The sequence below is a fragment of the Varroa jacobsoni genome, unplaced genomic scaffold (assembly GCF_002532875.2).
Source record: "Varroa jacobsoni isolate VJ856 unplaced genomic scaffold, vjacob_1.0 scaffold_1274, whole genome shotgun sequence".
NCBI classification, from domain to species: Eukaryota; Metazoa; Arthropoda; class Arachnida; order Mesostigmata; family Varroidae; genus Varroa; species Varroa jacobsoni.
Window position 1 is genome coordinate 125,681 of NW_019214176.1, and position 15,673 is coordinate 141,353.

Below are 15,673 nucleotides of genomic sequence, written 5' to 3' on the forward strand. Positions count from 1 at the left end.
GCCTTTCATTGTACAACTGTTTCTCTCACAGCGTCTCTCTTTACTGCCCGCCTTAGAAACGGATGAAAATCGTCTGTCTATGGTAATTGTTGATTTGATAGGTCACTCTATGACAGAGGGTTGTACTATCTATACATACATCATCGGTGCAAAATATTTCAGGTATCCGTCCGTATAACTAACTCTCAATGCTGCTGATGAGTCGTACGGGCCAAGGTACCTTTCGAGCATTTCTATTTAAATTGGTAGTTGATTTCTTTACTCTTATCTACACTTCACGCTTAAACCATGACTCGGGAAGGACTAGTGCTACATACAGACCTTGATCCTTTGTTTGTTGATACCCTGATTATATCCTCACGACAGAACCCTGAAACCAGTAACCTTTATAAGTATCACTTCGTGACGTGATTTACCGCCGTATACGTTTTGTGGCTAACAGAGACCAAACTAACAATCCTTATATTTTGTTTGTCGTGCAAGTGTGAAAAAGCCATAGATAAACACTCGTACAATGCCAACCAGCAATGTAGTTGTTTTCCAGTCCTATAATTATTAGGGAATGCATCTTATTTGAAAAGCCCAAATATACTTTGAGAGGTTTTTTCTTTTACTTGCTTGACACACATCAGAAACTCATAAAGCGATGGAAAAGTGTGGAGTATATTTTTCGAGAGACCATACGCCTTTTCTGTGGTCAGTGCCTTAGCTAGTTAGAAATGGTACTAAGGCAACAGTTGCATGTGAGAATGTCTCTCAAATAGTCTCTTAAATCACCAACATCGTGTCCCAGCAACGGCGCAGTGGGTAACGCGTTTACCTGCCAAACCTTTGGAAGGCATGTGCACTGGGCTGGGTCTAAATCCCGGACATAGACACGCCTCGTTTGCTGTTAGGAGCCAGCTGTCCGATGGAAAACTGGCAACATTTGTATGGTTTGCATTACAACTTCTTAATATATTCAGCAGGTATGTTTTGTCAGCTAAAGGTCGTAACCATACATTTACAGGAGCATCCAAAACCATGAAGGCGGACGCATCTATTTGTATTTCAATATGCTGTGAGTGCTACAGTTTTAAATTGTTTAAATATAGCTTCTAATAGATATTTGCCGTGCACATATTTCCGTACCATGTTTTACGTTTTCCTTTTCACTTTGTCTTCACGGCGTCGGTAGAGAGCACAATGTAAAAACAATGCTTCCTCATGTTTATCTTATCTAGGCTGCTGCTATCGTCAACAGTGACATAACGGTGCCATTATTGCGTGTATAAACTTGTATACGTTCAAGGCAAAACATCGTCGTAAGAACAGAGAGTAGAGTACCGGCGTTTCACAGCGTCACGGGTCATCTTTGTGACAGATGAACGCAGCGAAACCTCACCTATTCTGTGTTACATGTCTGTACCGCCTCAAGCATGGCGATAACAGATCGTAATTAACGTTTTAGTGTTAGCTCGGAAATGACATAATGGTGGCCATTTGACAAATAAGTCTTTTTCCTAATACATTTGTTTTAGTTGTTAACGATTACCGTTCGTTGGTCGTTTCACGTGAGTTCTTCGCTTGATATAGATTCAGTCAGTGTCAGACATGTTTTAGGTAACTCGTATCAATAAGCTTTCGTAACTAGCATTTTTTTTTTTTGTTTTTACCATAAGAGATAGGAATGGAGGTTCTGAAGAAAGGAAGCACATATTTTTCTGTACACAGCGATGAGCGAATGAAGTCATTCACAAACGATAGTACATGCTGGCCACTGAGCACCTTGTCCTTCCCGCTGTTGTGCCACGGAAACGGGCGTTAGATGGCGTCTTTGAGTGAATCTTCAATTTAGTCATACATACATACATACATACATACATACATATAAAAACAGCTGAGTCTGCGCTCAGCCCGTGAAAGCCTGGTTCGTTTGTGTATGCTATTACTGCGGCGGTCACCATGACACGATAAATATATCGAGTTTTATGCTGGAAACTATCTTTTACATTGCATCTGATCCCTAATTACGGCTTCTCGACCACTAAAATGGCTGCTGGCCATAATCTGCCGCGACCCATGACGAGCTACGGTGTTGCGTTCAAGGAGCACCAATATAGCCATTCAAATGTTCAGCTCGACGCGCCACTAGCTCTAGACGTCATACTGGTCTACATTTTGAATGGTTGAAAGAGTCAACGTTTTTTGCCAGCTAAAAAATCGGCACGATGTATAACCGCGATGGTTGGGATAAGTGGTATAGTGAAACAGAAACTATTATATTTATTATACAATCGGAGCGACTCTGGTTAAACGCTCGACCTCGCTAGTGATTACCGGTGTCTAGAAAAGACTGTCGTTTTCTATTGTGTCTTACTACGGATACTGTTATGACATAAGCAGAAGGTTCAACGTCACCACTCGTCTCTGTTCGGCAAGCATGTAACGTCATTGAAGCTGCCGTCAGCATCATCTACGTAGCATTTATTAACGGGGTCCAGCTCGCGTTCTCACCAACGATACAGTGACGTTAACGGAAACATAAATGAATAAAAAGACGCAATTTTCTGTCTGATACGCATACTCCAACCAAGTTAATACACATAGTATGTGTCGTGTATACGTGCCTGTAAACCTGTTTGGACTTTGGATCGTCAAAACGAACCCTGTAATGGAGACTCACGAAGGCTGTAGCAATAGCAGATTACTGGACGTTTTCATGAAATCAGATCGACGTCGAGGCAAACGTCAAAAGCAACGCGGTGGCTCAAAAGCCGCTATGCCAGCAGCGAGTAGTCACCTTCAGGAGGAAATACCACAAGGTGGCGGGATGTAGAACTGGAACAAAGAACAGCCGTTATATGAAAACGTTCTGCCATGTAGCTCGTGCTCACACACGATGCCGTCGCAAAAGACAACGAATAGAGTCGCTATGTGTCTGTGAAACGGGGTTGTTTATTCTTCCAGATTTGTCGTCGGTTACTAACTTTAGCTGACAGCGACAACACTGATAGCTGATCAATCAGCAAACAAACAAACAAACAAACAAACGAACGAACGGACGTGCGTCAATTAAGAGAAAAACGAAACGAAATTTGGGTATAGGAAGCACAGTGTTTCCAAGACGAGTGCTTCACACCGACGCCGTGCAAACCACCAAAATGGATAAATAGATGTATCACATTTGATAAGCAAGATTGTTTACCGTGAGGTAACTTTTGTCTACATCAGAGAGTTTGTATTATATAGATAAGGTCATTCATACTGATGGTCTGTTTTGTCTACGGGTTGTCATATGTTGAATAAAGATGTTATTATTGCGGTTAGGTTAGGGTTCCGAGTGTATTTGTCAGGCAATTGCGCTAGGTAGAGACGTTTTCCTGTGTTCGGAACAACAACAAACTCATAGAGGTCACTTCACGAATACAGAGATATACATGTTTTCAGTGCTCAGCGTCTGGTCTGAATCCAACTGATAGGGTAACTGGCAATCATCGTGTATTAGAAAAAATTGGGCCGCGTAATCTAGGGTCACTCTAGGAAACCCATGGGTCACATCGACAGTGAGTAGTGATGCTACAATTCAGATTTTGTGATATTGTTAGAGATCGTTATTTCACGCTCAGATTACGTATTTAATAGTAGTTGAAAAGAAAATGCAAGATTATAAAAATATCACAGAAATTTCATAAGATACAACAATCATCTTGCTGAAACAATGATTTCGTTAAACAATAATGACACTTTATTTAAGGGTTTTGGAACAATGGTGCATAGATGCATGCTCTTTTTATATACATAGACAGAAAAGGATATACACGCACCGTCTTGCTCTTATCATATTGTTTTACAGGGTTATTTACCTGATTTTTTTTTTAGCTATATATTTTTATGAAATATTCGAACATTCCTGTTTTCAGTACGTGTTTATTAACACGCTAGAGCTGTTGCTTGTCGGTGACTTTGAAGAACTGATCGCAATTTCTAGCTATTTTATCGCATTTACATTTTGTGTATGTCTTCTCAAGCGTTAGTTCGCAAATCTTCCAGAATCTTTGTTTAGAACTCGGTATTATGCAGATGCTGTGTGTGAGACAAGTGGTACAATACCTATCTTGAATATTTATTCATACAAAGGCGGGTTCCTTAGAGCAAATTTATGTCAAAGGTTCCATGTGCCTTGCAGGTTAGCTGTCGTAGAAATTTATGTTCGAGGGTAGCTCAGATCGTTTGTAGGTTGTCTCCGACAACAAGATATGTATGAGTGGTTAAGATTTCTTTGCCCAAAGTGTAGGAGGGCACATTTTTTGATCTATGGTTTGGAATCTGGCTTATTGGTTCACATTAAAGACTAGTGCAGGGTATCCCACAACAACCGGCCGCTATCGCGCTTGTCCATTATTATATTTATATGCTACCTGCGTATATTTTCTCAAATACAGATGAGGCTAATATATACATGATTGCATTTATACAGGAGCAAATCGTGAAAAGCTCTAGGGGGTCGTGCCTTGAGGATAATATGAGATTGCCCAGGCGGTATCTGAGCATTTCTCATGGACCTCGACACGGAACGATCGCTGAGAAAGACTTGAACCTTTTTCACTAGCCGATCAATGACTCCAGTGCGAAGAAGCTTGGAATGGGCTGGTCGTTCGAACACTAACTTTCAATACACCACAATGAAACACCGTGGCATATTTACTAACTTCGCTCATTAAAATCGTGGTTCCATATATCCACACTAAATATCGATGAACTGGGTATCGGACACAAGTACTAGTTCATTGATGTTTTTGCAGATCGCTATACAAGTGAGGTGTTTGTTAGGGTAATTGATGATACCGGTTTCTCGTTGGTGTGCAGGACCGGGTACACCATGACCCTGCGGAAGACAGACATTTTTCTAGAGATTGAATTGATATCTGCATCATAGACCGTAAATTGGATGCCCTTCTAGATACACTGGAACATATATTTGGGATCATTTAAATCGACTCAAAATTGATAATGACAGCAAGAACATAAATTAGTTGTATGTGATGTTATAAATATATAGAAATCGTTTTCAAAATCAGCTCAATCAGACTGTGACAACGCGAACTTAGGCGAGATTTTAACACCAGTTTGCTGTTAGGTATCATTAAATAAGCTTAACCATAAGCTGACGCTTGACGACCAGTAACCTCTGTATGGTTTTCGTCGAATCCTCCCCATCCTTAAGGATAACCTGCTGCGTGCTTGAGCGCAAAGATAGCACTAACTCTCATTTGGGCTCTTAAGCACACGCAAAAACGAATATGCACTTGAAATAAAATATTTTCTGATAATCTTTTTTGGACACAGGTTGAGTCGCTTTATACAACTATATATATATATATATATATATATATTCCACTATCTCCAAGGTTCTTGAAGAGTGCGTGTCGAAAACATGACAACGTAATTTAATGAAAAATAAGCAAAATATAAACATTTCAATATGTCGCTTGTTCTCTGATAACTAACAGATGATGCAGTTCTTAAGCGATTCGCAGAAGAAAATTAAGCCGATGGCCGACATCGTGAAAATCCACATGGAACTTGTGGGACTCGCAGGAAGTCAAAAGTTTGCGTAGAAGTGTCCAGGTTCTATGATGTCTCATGTAGTTGCTCCAGCCTTCTCGTGTTCACCTATTCATCAGGCAGTTCTGACCTCTTTTCTTCATGCCGATGCGATTACATTGGAGGTGACAGTGCGTCGCTCGCCATAAGAATCAATCAACCAATTCAAAGCAGATAGTCAACTACTATCCTCAGTATAACACAAGAGTAATACTCTTGTGTTTCACTACTTAAGCTTAAACTCCCATCGAGCAAATCGATAGTGTCACAGCAAAATGATTCCGATCGCATAAATCATGGCTATATCCAATCGTGGCAATGTCTCATTGCATTTTCTCTCATTTAACCCGTCGCCCCTTGCCCCCGTTCGACGGCAGTCTGGGTACGCACTTCGTACTGGCTGACAATTTCATTCTGCTTTCGTTCCCAACGATGAATGGCGCTGTTTGACCACTGGGCCCAATACAACGACCGCAATACGAACTGCCATATATCGTATGCCGTACCGTTATAGCCGACGACAAATAGGCTGCGATGGCCGTTTACTAGAGTTCGATGATAACATCTACTTTAAAATGAATGCGGACAAAGCAGACGATGGTCGTATGAGGAGCCAATCGGGACATTGTAAAAAAAAAATGTAGCTAACAGTCGCATGTACAGCAAATATCAACGAGCAGTACGTCACACATCAGACAATAGCAGGATTTGTCATGATTGAACCGGAAGGACATATTTGGGTTTTTGTAATTCAGTATTGGGTGAGAGGAACGATCATCGTTATAATCACCGGGACGAATGCGTTCTGATTGGGAAAGAATCTTAGAAAAAGGCCTATATCGGCGGCGTGGGGAATCGTTATCATCACATTGACATATGCTCCTCGAACTCCTTCATGCCTTCAATAGGAATTAAGACTAAAGTGATACGCACGTTTTTTTTTTTCTTTATAAACGGCCAAGAGCCTGTTTAAATACCCACCCGTTTAAATGGGACCTGTGAAGATCACTTGAATGGGAAATACGCTTCCTTCGAATGAATAGCACCAGGTAAACGGGACTCTAGTCAGGCTTGGCAAATATCTGATACAGAGAAATAAGTCTGTTCCTCGCAAAAAAAGCAAACAAGATACAGTAGCATTTAAATACAAGCCCTTTTGAAAAGTCTCGCACAATGGGGTAATAGTTAGAATTCCGAATGATAACTGAATCTTCTTGTGTCTGTCACAAACAGCAAGGTCAACGTGAAAATGAAACACTGATTGATATACGTTAATTGATTTTCTATACGATCAGCCCGGTCACGATTTCTGTCGGCTTGTAAGTTAAATTCTAAAATTATAATCACGTGACCTATTTCATGTGCTGAAAAACTTCCGTCGTTCGTATGCTTGAATTGTGTCAGCCCGTTATCTTAGCTAAGTTATTTTTTTTGGAAAACCGAAGGTCTACCGGTGGCGTCCATGATGTTTTTAGTTGTAGCTAGATCGGTAACATGAATTAGTTATTGACTAAATGCATTGACACCAGGCTAATCTAGAGTGGTAAGGTCCGTATCATTTTCTGCGATCAAGAACCTGTTTTCGGTGCTGATCGGTATCGTTCGGATTAATTTGAGTAAAATGACAATCCATTGTATTTATACTACCGACGTAAACATGTTCTTAATGAACGTTTCGAACCGACAAACGCATGTAGCATGTTTTTTCTTAGGGACTATCATGTCCCTGCCCTAAAATGATAGTTCTGCGGTCATTTTTGGATTGCTTTTGAAGAGCATATCAGGTGGGCTTCACTAAGAAATTGTCCCACAATTGCCACGAGTTTATGATGCACCATTTTAGACACGGTGGCAATCCTTATAATTTCCCTTTAGCTTCAAAATTGAACCATTTTAATATCTACCTCGAGCTATTCATCCATTTTACACATACTACTGTCAATGTAGCGCTTGCTTTATTGCTACGGTACGGCTGAATTTATTTAGCCTTTGTAGTTGCATCCAATTTTTTGTGCAAATACCAAATATCTTCACATATCGAACCTTGTCTTTCTACTGCGTTCAGCCATAACTGCGTCTGATTCCGTTCTCTTCTGTTGCTTTGGGTCGATTTCGCGCAGATCATGTTGTCACTACGAGCAGTCTAATAAACGTTTTCACCAGCTACCGCTGCTGAAAATGTTGCGAGTTTTATGTTCGCTTGCGCCGTTATTATTATATTGCGCCGTGCAGGCTCTTATTAGTGTCCCAGCTACCATTACTATCTTTCCTTCAACCTGCTATACCGAATCACGCCTCTCATGCCAGTCTTGTACGACCGAGTTGACCAGCAAATTACTTTGTCCGTCTAAGCAACTTTTCCAGCTATCGGTTGTTTTGGGAGTTCGCTCAGCCCAATTCCAACAACAGCAGCGATAGAAATGGCCCTATCGGCTTATATAGTAAAGGTCTATATGACTTAAATCGGCCACGCTGGCTGGTGCCGCTGCCCTTACCAAGCCCATGCTCACGGTGACACAAACAATCGTACTGTCGACATCGATAATGACGTCAGCTGACCACTAGCACCGCTGCGACCATTACTAGTACCCATCGTAAGACCGTGCAGCAGCAGTAGCAGCAGCAGCTCCAGAACCGTAAGCGCAGGATCGGTTCATCCTCGATAGAAAACGCTTACCGCTTACTGCTCATGCTGCTGCCACCGCCGCTGCTGCTGTCGCCTCCACCATTGCCCTCTCTGCACTTTCATCTTCCTTTTTCCCCCTCTCGGATTGTGCGTTCGACGACGGTGTACGGCCACCGTTTCTGCCTCAGTCTATCGATAGGAAGAGAAAGAAAACGTATTGTACACCACCAAATTCACCGTTAACAAATTATTAACGGAATCATAGCCGCAAGCAGTTGCTCCTCATTGACTCCTGTCGACCGTAACTGGTCACTCGGCTATTCTACTGTAGAAACAGCATTTGAATAACCACTACAACTCCTCTTCATTGTGCTCGTCCACGTAATCGTCGTTGAAGCACTGAAAGACAGCGAAGCGCACAACGGCGGGGGTTAGTGGCGCTGGGAGCTAACTCCATTCGCCCTGACGACATCGGCAGCGAGAATAGAAGCGAGATCAGTCGTTGTAACCGCTACGACGGCTTGTTCATGCCCGCGCACACACATACCCATGCGACAACGTCACAGCCGCGTGCCTATCGCCCCTGGTGCCGTCTCTCGCTATTGTCCCATTGACGATAGAAACGTCACAAGCCCTAACAGTCTACAGCTGGCCGCGGGAGAGCGGCTCTTCATCGCTAAGTTGCGTCGAGAAGAGGGTGAGTTCCATCATTCGTCGATCTACTGTGTTTTACGGTGTGGTGTCGCCCGTTCGTAAGCCTCTTTCAGTGTCTCTTCGTGTGGGTCGGTTGGAGTCATCATGGCCGCGTTAACAATCGTGCGAGAACTGCACTAACAACAGAAAAGCACGAGCGTTTGAAGCGGGGTGATCTTCTACGCGTTCAATGGTATGGGAGCTGATCGCGTTGAGTTTGTCCTGCTATTGAGAGAAGCACTCTTTGTGGTTCGGCAAGTAGACTGTTTGATATTAAATTACGCTTTGTTAATTTCGTTAGGGAAACAGAAGGCATCTACGCAAGAAAGGTTTCGCGCTCTTTGTCTGCTACAGATACTTTCAGCTGTGAAAAACCTTATGGCTGTTTAACTCGCTTTATTACTATTAATCGCCGTTCATTAGAAAGGCGTATAGTCAATTATTGGCGCGGTTTTCATATTCTGTTATGAAATTGCCCCTGGTATAACGAACGTGTCCGTGATTGTGTGACCGTACCAATTAATCGCTTCCATTCGAGATCGCCACAGGCTACAGTGTCAAATGTGTTTAGCAAAACAACTACCGCTTTTCGTTCTGATAGGATCGAGTTGCTCCAACTAGGACAAAAACTGGACCACTGATAAGGCTCACTTCGCTACGTAACAACAATAGACTGGTCGTGTGTGTATCGTCGACTACATACGGATTCGCGTTGAGACACCTACAGGACATGCGTCTGTGAGGCGCAGAAGTGAACGTCTATACGACTGGCCGCAGCGTGCTTACGTGTAAAAGACAACGATTTGAGCATACAGCCGCCGTGAAACAAGCCCTATATCCCATAGCCATTACCAGTGCCACAGGAAGTCTGCAAGTATTGTAGCTCTCAGTTCAACAGACATAGTCGAAACAGAAGTTCCAGTGAAAAAGGTAAAGAAAGCTCGATCTACGCTGACTCCCCAGACAATCAACTGTAAGTGAGCAATACATGAGCATCTCGGAATAAAATAATCTGTAGGCAAGAGACGAATCGTTTAAAAAAAGTTTCACGGGATGCTGTCGCCTTTGCCAAGCATTAATCGTCACTATTTGACAAATAACTACTTGCCGATCGTTGACAATTAATGAGAATTTCTTTGAATGACCACACGCACGATACTGACATTTTCTTTTATATTTGACCTTACCTGAGGTAAGATCGCCGGACGTCAAAAGTACTTGAAGAGTCAATACGGTTTCGAGCAGGTCTGCCTTTTGCCCACCTGCTTTGGCCACCGATGGCGTTACGTGCAGTTGCGACCGCCACTGCACGTATTGCGATCTGATGTGCCGACCTTCCGTCGCCTATTATGATCGCCACTGTTCTTATTTCCATTACCTTTACCATGTACCGATCAAGACACTATTTTCGTGTGTCGCTGACCGAACGTCACACAAAGCCCAAATCGCTAGACCCAGACGGGCACGACCGGGTGAGCCTCTAAGACAACGCATCTAGATACACCTCTATTAGGCGAAGTAAATATATTTACTACCCTTATGATATACACTGCCTGCTGTGACTAAACGTGAACTCGCATTTTATCGCTTCGTTTCCATGTACTTGACCCGGTCGACTTGAGACAACTAAAACGTCGTCTTAAGCTCATCCTCGCGCGACCGGCAACAATCGTTTTGAATAACAGATGCTAGCTAGATTTGTTGCATTTTTGGCTCGTACACGCTATTTTTTAGATAAAAATGTAGCTATTCATTGTTTCGGGGCTAAGTCCATACTTCTAATTTGCGAATATTAATAGAGATCGTACCATATAGCTAAAAGGTTTCCGCTTGTGGAGAAAAGCCCAACACAACTTCGATACACGCCGTGGCCACGACGGCGCATGGACGTTCGCTAAAAAACCTCCCTAAACAAAAACAAACATTCGTAACATAAATCGGCCGCAATTTAGCGTTTAGTTATTGTAAAAATATGTATCATATATTTTATGCATGGCGGAATCCAAAGTAGAACTTTAAAGGGGATCGTGAGAACAAGCATGGAATCACTTAGAGTAATGATACCATCTAGAACTTGGAGTTGTAGCTAGTCTCTGTGAAATACTTTGTTCCTGTCCCAGTTATTTTTTGTACAGGGATAATGAGCTTGAGATGTTGCATGAGACAAGCGCACGACTACAAATGCACGTTTGTAGTATAAACGTATAGTCTATGTTAGGTAGTGGAAAAATGTTTATCTATATTTAGAAGGGTCTAGGTAAACTGTTTTTCAACAATTATCGGTCCGAACTAGGCTCAATTAGATTGTTCGACTAGAATTTTAAGGCGAAAGCTGTCTATCTATCCACCACGACAGGTGCGCCAATTAGACACTTAGTAAACAACAATCAGGACTCACAATATACGAAAGATGAAATTTCAGTCTGCGCTAATATTTCACCTAGTAAGCGCCGAGATTGTTCTAACTTCTGGAAAAAGTTAAAGCGCTTCAGTTCTCTGCACTTGTACGCTAGACAGTTGTGATACGCCCCTTTTTTTTTTCGAATTTTGGCTTTACCTTCTAATAAACAGGGGCGTAGCGTTGATATAGCTATGTATGAGTCCGATGTATCGCGACTGCTTGCCCCACTCGTGTCACCGTAAACTTGGCTGATAGACAACATGTCGGTGTCTATAGTACTCAAATATACTAAACAATCGTTATGCTGTTATTCTTGCATAGCCCTGAGGCAAATCAGATTATTCGGTAGGCGACGCAAAGGAATTTTGATGATACACTTTCTGGGGGCTGGGCTTTCCGTTCGCAGTTTGTTTCGGTGTCGCTGATATCACTTTGAGTGAAAAATTATGGACGCTATATTTACACTGAATGGCTAAATCATTGAAACAAGCTGGACAGTCTCATGAGTAAACGAGCAAAACACCTTTTTTGCTCAGTAAGCTTTTGTTTATTCGAGTATCCTTCCTGGTTTTTATTTTGTATAAACAACATTGAAAAGCAGAGCATTCTTCAGCTACGCGCGCATGGTTTCTTTGCGTTCCTTTCTTTTTTTTTTTTTTTTCGGAAGCGTAACAAAGTTCACTGCGGCGACGAAGCTCTGTACGTATAAATAGACACATTCGACTTTCGTGGATCCGTAGCGATCTTCAGTGCATTTTCCATTTGTGTTTGCGGTGCTTTGCACATAGTGTTGGCTATTCATACACTGTTTATAGTCTAGTAATCCGTATGGCACATTTTTTTTTTCTATTTGACATACGAACTTCCAGTTTTCCCGATTTCATTGCGGTGCTTAAGATAGGCTTGAATGAAAACCTGCTCATGTCTGATAGACGTTTTCATAATACGATCCCAACAATACTCGCATTGCCATGCAGGCTATAATCTAACCAAGTGGCAAGCTGTTTGTAATTAAAATAAGCACTCGCGTCCATAAAAGGTCCGTTCGAGGAAAGCCTAACCTATTAAGAAACCTTCTTCATTCTGCGAGGCAGTTGCCAGCAGATATTCTGCAAAAAGATCGCTGTCAATCGCCTAGATTCAGTATACCAAACAAAGCTATAATCCACTATCAGTCCTGCCCCCCGTGCCTTTTAACTGCAAATCACATGGGACACATCTGCGATATAATTTAGCTTTTATGAAGCACCAAGCACGTTGATGTTCGTTTTCAGTAAAATCTGATAAAGATCCGTCTCAGACTCTCTAATCTATATCTTTCAGTGTGTCTTCAGTGATTAAATATTCGAAAAGAAGTACGACTCGCTTAAGCGCATCACCTGGCGCCGCAACGATTTGCCAATTTAAGCTCTAAAAATACATGCCCTTTCAACACATGGCTAGTGGTCAATATCGGTGCCAGCTCCGTATTTGAGTCCCCGACCAGCTGCTGTATCAATATTATTTTACTGTGGCCGCGTGTGTGTGCAACGGTTGGTATATCTTGTACACCAAATATCATACTTGTATGTACACACAGTGAATGATATTGTATGATAAACATTTTGTTCCGTAATGGTTTTTATCGGCGGACTCTTTCGGCAGCCACGGAAACGCCGCCGCGGGATGTTTGATTTCTGTTCATAGAAATAAAACCTTTTATATCTGATCTGATTTATGCCACAAACGCCCCGTAGATTTAAACGATTTAGTCGGCCTAGACGGCTTACACTGACTAGATCGCCGGTCCATGTTGTAGGATCTCTAAAACAAACATAGAGCTGGATACGTACGGCATAATTTGTTTGGCTGACTGCTTACGTCCTTCCGAATCGACGATTTACTCAAATATACAAATTCATATTATATCATGAGCTAATTGACATAAAACATATGTAAAAAGGATTGGTTTTATTTAGAATTTGCTTAACCCCTAACGTATTACGTTCGGCGAGCAGTAGGACAACTATGCTCTATTATTCCTTGAAATCCACTTAACTGCAGTTCGAAATATTTGGCTGTCCTTATGCGTCCTCTATACAGTTTCGGGTTCCAACATGTCAGGATCGCCTGATCTTCCCAGGCAACAAATCGCAAGGTATCAGCGGGAATATAGTGGCGTTTTCAGTATTGCGAACAGTCAAACGTCATTAAGGCTATTGTAGTTGAAAAATATTTTCAGTATTTCAAAACTTTATGTCCAACATTAGGAAAGGGATGAGCAAAACAAATGGAAATGCACTTGGGGCCGTACTGCATTGGGCAATAAGCTTGTAGGACACCGGGTATTAGAAAAAGCGTTGTACTCACCTATTATACCATTTGTGGAATGCTCCTATCTCACAGTAGAGTCTGCTTCTACTTACTGGTTAAGGCAAAACTTTATTCTTTTCGATTTGCTTAGAATTTCTGCACAACTGCTCAACTGGTTGAGTAGCTAAACATAAAATATAGAAATTCTGTTTGTGAATTTTGGAGAACTCGTTTATTTTTCGTTTGTGAGCATCCGGCGGAAACTAAGGATGCTCGGATCGACGCGGCCGACCTTACGCAAAACCGTTAAAGAGAGATGCACCGTTTGCTGCTTTCGTTCGCAGTAGCGAATCCGTGCGACGTTTTATTATTACGGAAAAATTTAGCTATCGACTTTAGTTCACGGTGCGCTTCTTTGATTTTGTCAGATTTATTCGTTCCGTTGACACTGTGACAGGACAAGCAGATGTGTCGCCATTTTGTTCGTGTCCCATAAACTACTCTTACAAATGTAAGGGAAGCCGATGAAAACAATTAAGGCCAATGTCTCATATGTTATTTTATTTCAATTGACACCGCCGTACGTATTGCTTTTGTCTCTCCTGACATTACGGGTAAATTTGGTTGCGAGAGACATGAAATTCTGCCAACTCCTTAACACAAAATTAGTCAGCTGGCAATGCTGATATTATGGGTGTTCTACTTTAGGAAAAAAGTATCCACTTCGACCGCAACGAACATTGTGACGTTCCTCAAAAACGACAGTTTAAAATGTGTATTTTGCTGTAAACGTGAAGTCGTTGTTTAGATAGCAATCTGCGATATTGGCTCTTTATGAGACATTCCAGCCAACAGGAAGGTTAGGCATCGTGGCTAAGCACTTCCAAGTTCATCATTCAGCCTGCCAAGTTTCGAAGAGCACCCCGTTTTGGGCTTTTGTTCATCGCCAAAAGGCAAAAAAAAACCCAGCTAGAAAGATCTTTTTAGTATAAATTAATTTTAGCCTTTAAAATGGCGATATAAAGAAAGGCTGGAGGACGTAGTTGCAATTTTTTACCATGAATGACGCAAACGATAACAGCTCTTGAGTCAGCCAGCCGAACCTGCCGTGGAGTTAGTTGACTTTTTATCCTTAGATTTCTACGATAATGCACGCACATGCTCACTAAGGTGTGCATGTGCGTGCCTGTACAATGTAGAGATTTTTTGTTATTGTTTATGCGCTGTACATTTCCGTTCAACGATGCGTGCTACGTAGCCAGTTTTAATTTCAGAAAACTGTACTTTTATGGCGGTCATACGTGAAACGTTTACTTTCAACTTAACTAAGTTGTCGAAGGGTTGTAATACGACAATGAATTTGGGCTGCCTTTAAATAACCAAGTGCAATTAAAAGCGAAATACTTCTAACATAAAAAAGATAGTGATCTAAATGTGGTTTATCAATAGCAGATTTGAACAATGCTGTCTATTGCGATGTGTCCTTTTCTCTAACTATTTTTCGTACATTATTCCTATTTTGTAGATTCGAGCAAATAAGATTCTTTGGCCGAGCGAGAATATCACCACACATGGGACTGCCAAGCCAAATAATAAATAAATTTATTAGATTGATCGAGTAGTTGTCCCGAATCGGTGAGGACATTTTCCTTGTGCGATTCAAGTTCAATTACCTTTTTTATTGTTTTCTAATTTTACTTATTATTTTGTATTTATATAATATTTATCTAACCAGGCGTTGTTTATAGCTTTCCTAAGTGATAACAACGCACTCGAATTCTTTGATAACGCATAGTCTATCTTTCGTTAGGCAAACAATTCTGCCTGTAATAGATGTTTATAGACAGGAACAGTGCATTGATTTCGCCGCTCCCAACCTGAACGACCTCTTAGCTAACGCGTCGTCCTTACTGTTTGCCAACGACCTGGGATCGTTGCAAACATAGCAAAGTAACAGCTTCGGTAATAGACTGTCTTTCGATATAGGCTCGTCTCGTTGTTGTTAATGAGTGTGGCCGTGACGCTGTCGACGTTATGGTGACAGAATCTACCGATGAATACAATATCAATGAGCC

The 15,673-nt window shown here is 41.7% G+C and overlaps 1 protein-coding gene and 1 long non-coding RNA gene across 8 annotated transcripts in view; one reads left to right on the forward strand and one right to left on the reverse strand.

The window, feature by feature from the left end:
* LOC147752402 (uncharacterized) overlaps positions 1 to 15,673 on the reverse strand; it is a 64,520-nt gene that overhangs the window by 4,465 nt on the left and 44,382 nt on the right. Inside the window, exon 2 of the long non-coding RNA XR_015314153.1 lies at positions 322 to 370. This is a non-coding gene — a long non-coding RNA (uncharacterized LOC147752402). The remainder of the gene's footprint in view (positions 1 to 321; positions 371 to 15,673) is intronic.
* LOC147752403 (uncharacterized) overlaps positions 8,413 to 15,673 on the forward strand; it is a 44,834-nt gene continuing 37,573 nt past the window's right edge. For 2 of the 7 annotated variants that reach the window (XM_086971646.1, XM_086971647.1), the window contains exon 1: positions 8,916 to 9,159. In XM_086971646.1, the coding sequence (XP_086827772.1) occupies positions 9,101 to 9,159 (59 nt within the window). In that variant the 5' untranslated portion in view covers positions 8,916 to 9,100. The other 5 variants (XM_086971648.1, XM_086971649.1, XM_086971651.1 and 2 more) reach the window with 5 other exon arrangements.